The sequence below is a fragment of the Salpingoeca rosetta genome (genome assembly GCF_000188695.1).
Source record: "Salpingoeca rosetta unplaced genomic scaffold supercont1.16, whole genome shotgun sequence".
Classification (NCBI taxonomy): domain Eukaryota; class Choanoflagellata; order Craspedida; family Salpingoecidae; genus Salpingoeca; species Salpingoeca rosetta.
The window spans coordinates 1,192,090-1,198,868 of record NW_004754918.1 but is presented as its reverse complement, the minus strand read 5'-3'; the positions used below and the strand labels follow the sequence as shown (position 1 = coordinate 1,198,868).

Sequence of the window (6,779 nt, the reverse complement as noted above, 5' to 3'; positions counted from 1 at the left end):
GTCGACACACACACACACACACACACACACACACACACACACACACACACACACACACACACACACACACACACATCACTTGCTGCCATGCCACAAACCCTCACCTCATTCACCAACAATCACACACGTCGGGGCCTGTCTCACGCCCGCCCCTTCTTCTCCACCACACCCCACTACTTTGCCCATTCCATCGCCCCCTCTCAACTAACGTCACCCTGCCGCCACCACCGCCACCACCACCATGGCCACTGACAGCTCGCCAAGTTGGAGAAAGAGTACGACGAGAAGCGGAAACTGCAGGAATCCCGCGGCCCGCGCATGCTCAAGGCCGATGAGGTGCAGAGCTGAGGGTTGGCTGGGATGGTGGTGGTGATGATGGTGGTGGTGGTGGCGGCGGCGGTGTCTTGGGTGTCTTGGGTGCCATGGGTGTCATGTGTGTCGTGGGTGGTGGTGTCATGGGTGGTGTAAGTCGCTGCAAGGCCAGGGTGGTGGCGTTGTGGCATGGTGCTGTTTGCTCGCCTTCCCGACTCACGCATGCACACCCACGTTCACACTGTAGTTCAAGCGGTATGTTGCCAAGTTGCGAACAAAGAGCACAACATACAAGCAGAAGAAGAACAAGGTACATGCGCGTGACTGTTTGTTGTTACCGTGTACACTTTGCACACTTCTCTCTTGCTCTTGCCCCTGCCATTCATGTGTTCATTTTCGCGCCCACAACGAATTCACCACCACCGCCGCCGCTGCCGTGTTCTCTGCTTGTGCAGTTGACGGCGCTGCAATCGGAACATCTCGTCCTTGATCGCACCATCGAGATCCTCACGCAGCAGGAGCACCACGCTCGCGCACAGCTGGTGGGCACACGTGTTGTGCGGAGGACGGAGAGAGGAGAGGAGCCTGGGAGGAGGGGTATTAAGGTTAAAGAGCAACGCAATACTGTAGGGTTCTGGGATGCGTTGGTGCTTGCATGACGTTCCGGACTTGCTGCTGCGCATGCTCAAACACACACACACACACACACACACACACACACACACACACACACACACACACACACACACACACACACACACACACACACACACACATGCCGCACACTACCACCCTTTGCCCAGTCTGCGCTTGAGGCGGAGCGCGGCGTGAGCGGGGTGACAGCGGCGCAGACGGAGCTGGAAGACGTCTCTGCCAACAAGGGCGAGCTCGACGCGCGCAAGGGAGAGACGCTTGATGACATCTCACGTATGGTGGACGAGCTGAACGAGAAGATCTCGGCCAAGCGGACGTCGCTGGCACCGCTGATCAAGCAGCTGCGCTCCCTCCGCGCCGAGGAGAAGACAGTCAAGGTCGGGTGGTGATTGGAGTCGATGTGCAATGTCTTTTGCTGTGTGTTTGTTGTGTGTTTGTTGTCGTTGCTTGCTCACTTGTTCGCTTGCTAGCTTGCCTGCCCTGTTTGTTACTTTTGCTTCTGTTCTTGTTGCGTTTGTGAACACTTGTTGAGGTGGCACCCGTCCTCCGTGCTGGCGGCCGCCTCGCTGCACCCTCTCTCACCCCACCCCATGATCACGCACCACCACCACCACGCAGGAGAAGTATGACGAGAAGAAGGCGGAGTACGATGCGTCGTCGGCGCAGCTTGAGTCGAGCAAGTCCAAGCTCGAGACGGAGGTGAAGGCACTGCGGGAGGAGGTGTCTGTGGAGGAGAGCAGGTACCACTACCTCCACAACATGATCGCCCACATCTCAAAGCAGGTACGCTTGGGGCGGTGAAGGGCCTTTGGGATAAATCGCGTGCGGGCTCAGGGCATGTGGGGACGGGTGGCTGAGGTTTGCTAGTGGATGTGCCCCATTACGCACTTACTACTGTCATGCACAAATACATGCACACACACTCACACACACACACACACACACACTCACTCACTCACTCGCTCACGCACGCAATCACTCACGCACGCAATCACTCACGCACGCAATCACTCACGCACACACTCCCTCGCTCACCAACACCTGCGCTACCCCCATTGCAGCTTGAGGTGGCGCAGCGGGAGATGCGGCTGTATCTCGGGCAGGAGGAGGGCTCGTCCCTTCGTGATGTCATGACGAAGAAGATCCAGGAACAGGACCGCATCGGCAAGCAGCTGCGCGCACAGCAGACGGAGGTGAAGGAGTCATTTGACGCCAACATCAGGCAGCTCGACATGTGGAAGGACCTTGAGCTGCTGATGAAGTGCAAGACGGAGTGTGTCGGTGTTGCGACGGGCGCTGCTGCCGATGACAACGACGCTGTTGCGCTTGAGGAACAGGACCGCCTCGTCTTCTCGTGATGACGACGACGATGATGATGATGATGATGATGATGATGATGATGCTCGTCGTCGTCGTCGTCGTGGCAGTTGGTGTTGCCCTTGCATGTACGTGCACCGCTTCCTTCACTTGTGTTGTTTGGTGTATAGTTGTGGAGTGCTTTCGTCTGCGTGTGTGTGTGTATGTGTGTGTGTGTGTGTGTGTGTGTTGTGTGATGTGTTGTTCCTTTTGCCACTACTCTACTTCTTCTCCCTGATCGCAGTCCCCATTCTTTCAACTCTTGCTTCTCAGGCGCAACCCAAGCTGCGCATCACTGTTTACTGACTTTTGCGTGCAAGAAAGGCCATGGCACAGTGAACCAACCACACACGACAACTTGTGAAGGGGACAAGCCACGAGACAACCACAACACAGCGACGAACGAGTGGGGAAACACACATACGCGTGCATGCACAAAACCACAAAACAAGCAAGACTGGCAAAGGAGCAAGATTAAATGGGTGCTGCTGCTGCATGTGTTTGCGTCTAAGGCCACTTCCACTGGCCCTTGGGCGGGTTCTCTGCAAGCGGCTCCCACACCTTCTGTTCCGCAAGCGTCTTGGCCAAGCTCAGCTCATCCTCAGCCTGTTGTGATGTGTGTGTGTGTGTGTGTGTGTGTGTGTGTGAAAAGGGGAGTGGTTGAACAGCTTGCGTCGACAACACGCAACACAAGATGCAACGTTCACATATGTATGCACCACGTGCTTGTACAGCATACGCATGCTCCCGTACCGCGTCAATCACTTCCTCAATCTGGCCTTGGCCCAGAGCATTCTCGAATTCATGAATCTCAGCACTCTGTGTGTGTGTGTGTGCGTGTGTAGGATGTGTGTAGAGTGTGTCGTGTCAGAGAATGGTTCCTGAGGTGCAGGAACAAGGCTGAACAGCGAGAGAAGCGTGGATATGGAGGAGGTGCATCACTCAAGGTGCACAAGCACACACGCACGCACGCATACATGTGTATGCACACACACATACACACATATGCATGCACACATGCACACCTGCTTGAGGAGGTTGAGGCGGTCATTGGTGATGGCAAGCATCTTCTGGCGGTATGCAGACGCCTCGGGAAACTTGGAGAGGACAGCGGACGTGTCGTTGTACACGCTCTCGAGCACCTGCCCATCATGTGTTGAAAGGAGTGAGTGTGACTGTGAGCTAACACACAACCGGGGAAGCACGTTCGGCATTTGTGCTCACGCATTCTCACGCACACACTCACACTCAGTCTCACACGTGCGCGCGCACCTTCAGTCTCTCACACTCACACTCACTCACTCACACACCTCGCGTGCATTGACAATGCGCTTGAGGCCAACAAGGCCCGTGGTCTGCAACCACACACGTAATGCACACGGGTGATGGTAAGGGAAGCAGGAAGGGAGATGGGTGAACGTAGGGAGATGGGTGAACGTAGGGAGATGGGTGAACGTAGGGCGATGGGTGAATGTAGGAAGATGGAGTGACACACACACACACACACACACACACACACACACACACACACACACACACACACACACACACACACACACACACACACACACACACACACACACACACTATCACGCACACCATCACGCACGCCAACCTTGCGCAGTGCGTGGCGGACGGTGCTGGCCATGGTGGCTGGTTGGTTTGTTGGTTGCGAGACGAGGAGGAAATGTAATGCGACAGCACAAAAAGTAGCACATATGAAGCCAGCAAGCTTCTTATCATTCCTCGTGCTCTCACGCTGATGTTCTTGTTGCTTGTGGTGGTGGTGTTGCTGTGTGCACGCCGCAACGATGCGGAGGTGGTGTTGGTGGAGGATGGCGTGGGCACCTTCCACATCAACACAAGCGATCCAGGGAGCCAGGCTGTGCTGGTGAACGGGGTGGACGTGAACGCGGTGCTGGCGGCACAGCACAGCATGCTGCAGCTGTACAGCGCCGCTTTGGAAGGACAGCAAACCGTTGATCGCGCGCTGAGGAGCCGCATCAGTGCACAAATGGGCGTGAACGAGCAGCAACAACGAGCAATCAACCAGCTGAGCAGGAGGCTGTGTAAGGTGGAGGATCCTGGGGCCAGCACCTTCGGCGAGGAAAGCATTGCCCCGCTCACAACAAGCTGCTGCAAGTTCATCGGTAGCGCCGTGGCCAGCAACGGCTTGATCTACGCAGCACCCTTTAACTCGCCCTCTGTGCTCATTATCGACCCAAGCACCAACACCGTCGACGTCACGTCGATGGAGGTGTTCCCCGAGGACGTGAACAAGTGGGCTGGCGCTGTGCTGGCACACACAGGGGACGTGTACATGATCCCGGCCTCTGCAACGCAGGTGCTCATCGTCGACCCAAGTACCAACACAGCCGACACCACAAGCATCAAGGCCGTTGGCTCCGCCAGTTTCAAGTGGTTTAGCGGCGTGGCAGCGGACAACGGGCTCATCTTCGGCGTCCCGTTCTCCGCCACCTCCGTGCTGATTATCGACCCCGCAACCAAGACGGCAGACGTCACCACGCTGTCCGGGATTCCCGAACAACGATACCAGTGGTACGATGGCGTTCAGGCGGAGAACGGCCTCATCTACTGCTTCCCCATCTCTGCTGACTCGGTCCTCATCATCAACCCTGCCACACTGACAATGGACTTGACGACCATCGCTGGCCTTGGCTCGGAGTCCAAATGGTACGGCGGCGTGCTTGCAAGCAACGGCCTCATCTACACCATTCCGGGCAGGAGCGCGACCACGCTCGTCATCGACCCCAGCACAAACAGCACAGATACGCTGACCATTGCCTCGCAAACAACCTTCGTCAAATGGGTCGGGGGTGTACAGGCCAGCGGCGGCAACATCGTGGGCATCCCACATGACCTCGGTTCCGCCCTTCTTTTTGAGCCCACCACCAGCGCCTCCGACAACACGACCATCAACGGGCTTCCAGGCAACGCAAAGTGGTGGGGCGGTGTCGTCGCTCCAAATGGCCTCGTCTATGGCATCCCATACTCCACAAACGAAGTGCTCGTCATGAACGCCGGGTGTTAGTGCTCTGTGTGTGTGTGTGTGTGTGTGTGTGTGTGTGTGTGTGTGTGTGTGTGTGCGTGTGTGTGTGCGATGGGGGCTGTCGTGTGTGCGTGCGTGCGTGCGTGCTGTGGGTGGAGTCCGTGGCATGTGAGGGACTGTTGTCTCACCAAACACGGGAGCTCGTATCACATCACCGTGCGTGCGTTCCATCTTCACTTCATGGAGGTGTTCGTTCGCACGACGACGATCGCTCGGTCAGTGTATTCAAGATGAATGAATGAACAGTCAGCTCAAGAACTCAAGCCAAAGCTGCACACATTTGTAAGACGCAACACACAAGATCAAACAAGCTCACGAACATAAGTGAGGCAACAATCACCCGTGTCCTGTTTCTCCAACCGCTTGCTTGCACTCACCGAACAAAGTCACGACATGTGTTGTCGGCGATCGACCTAATCGTGTCCTTCACCTCATCCTCCAGCGCCGTGTGTGCCAACAAGGCCTGCAACACCTTCTCCTCTCCGACGGACATGGCTGTTGTGGCTGCTGACTTGATGGGGTTTTGGGTGGGACGTCGCAGACTCTCTTGCCCTCTCTTGCCCTCTCTTGCCCTCTCTTGCCCCTTGCTATTGTATTGTCGTGCGTCTTGATGTCGCTGATGTCTTCTGTTCTGCTTGCGCTCCGATCTGCTCCTGTCTTGGTAGGGTCTGCTCTTTTGCTTGCTTCTTAGTTGCTTGCTTCTTGTCCTCTTCTCTTCTTCTGTGCTGGCTGGAACGCTGCGCGAATGAAAGCAGCGGACACAAACAAGGCACACAGTTGACGCACATGATTGAGATGAACAAATTTTGCCACCTCGGGCAAGCAAACCTCGGGGGCATTGGCGCAGTTGGTTAGCGCGCAGGTCTCATAATCCGCTAATGATATGATCCTCGCATGAGGAGCAATCCTGAGGTCGCCAGTTCGATCCTGGCATGCCCCATTTGCTTCCTTTTTTTTTTTGGTTGTGAGTTGGGCAAGCAAGCAACAAGGCGAAGCAGCGGCTGACACACACACACACACTCTCTCTCACAAGGTTGGCTGCTGAGGCAGAGCACACGCAAGCAACAAGCAACAAGTGAGTGAGGCAGGCAGGCAGCTGTTGGGACAAGCACAAACACACTCACAAGCAAAGGCGAGCGCACAGCAGATAGACAGATTGGAGGCAAGCGAGCGACTTGGGACGAGAAAGAAGGAGGACGAGAAGGAGCAGGAGAGAGTGGAAGAGAGACTCCGCCACATATCACTTACACAAACTCACACACTCATCACACACACATCACACATCACACACAAGCATAATCACGTGCTTCTTCTGCCTGCGCAGCTTCCTCATCTCTTTCTCTGTGTGTGTGTGTGTGTGCTGGTTCTCCTGCTTCCCGTCCATCCC

At 55.9% G+C, this 6,779-nt stretch overlaps 3 protein-coding genes and 1 non-coding gene across 4 annotated transcripts in view; 3 read left to right on the top strand and 1 right to left on the bottom strand.

Annotated features, from left to right (window-relative positions):
- The window catches only part of PTSG_07233 (CDV-1R protein), a 5,752-nt gene extending 3,241 nt beyond the window's left edge, over positions 1 to 2,511 (top strand). Inside the window, exons 9-14 of the mRNA XM_004992596.1 lie at positions 256 to 336; positions 560 to 622; positions 768 to 854; positions 1,116 to 1,343; positions 1,585 to 1,749; positions 2,028 to 2,511. Coding sequence (XP_004992653.1) covers positions 256 to 336; positions 560 to 622; positions 768 to 854; positions 1,116 to 1,343; positions 1,585 to 1,749; positions 2,028 to 2,324 — 921 coding nt within the window. The 3' untranslated portion in view covers positions 2,325 to 2,511. The remainder of the gene's footprint in view (positions 1 to 255; positions 337 to 559; positions 623 to 767; positions 855 to 1,115; positions 1,344 to 1,584; positions 1,750 to 2,027) is intronic.
- Positions 2,512 to 2,582: 71 nt separating this feature from the next.
- On the bottom strand, positions 2,583 to 4,011 carry PTSG_07232 (uncharacterized protein). The gene is made up of 5 exons (XM_004992595.1): positions 3,938 to 4,011; positions 3,633 to 3,677; positions 3,348 to 3,464; positions 3,076 to 3,141; positions 2,583 to 2,928 (listed from the first exon to the last, which is right to left on the bottom strand). Exons 1-5 carry the CDS (start codon positions 3,968 to 3,970, stop codon positions 2,830 to 2,832), a joined length of 360 nt encoding a protein of 119 aa, XP_004992652.1. The 5' UTR covers positions 3,971 to 4,011; the 3' UTR covers positions 2,583 to 2,829.
- Positions 4,012 to 4,014: 3 nt separating this feature from the next.
- Positions 4,015 to 5,374, top strand: PTSG_07231 (uncharacterized protein; the record flags this gene model as incomplete). The annotated part of the gene is made up of 2 exons (XM_004992594.1): positions 4,015 to 4,031; positions 4,189 to 5,374. 2 exons carry the CDS (start codon positions 4,015 to 4,017, stop codon positions 5,372 to 5,374), a joined length of 1,203 nt encoding a protein of 400 aa, XP_004992651.1.
- An 850-nt stretch (positions 5,375 to 6,224) lies between these two features.
- Positions 6,225 to 6,332, top strand: PTSG_20128. Its single transcript has one exon. It is a non-coding gene; the product is annotated as a tRNA-Met (tRNA).
- Positions 6,333 to 6,779: the final 447 nt, after the last annotated feature.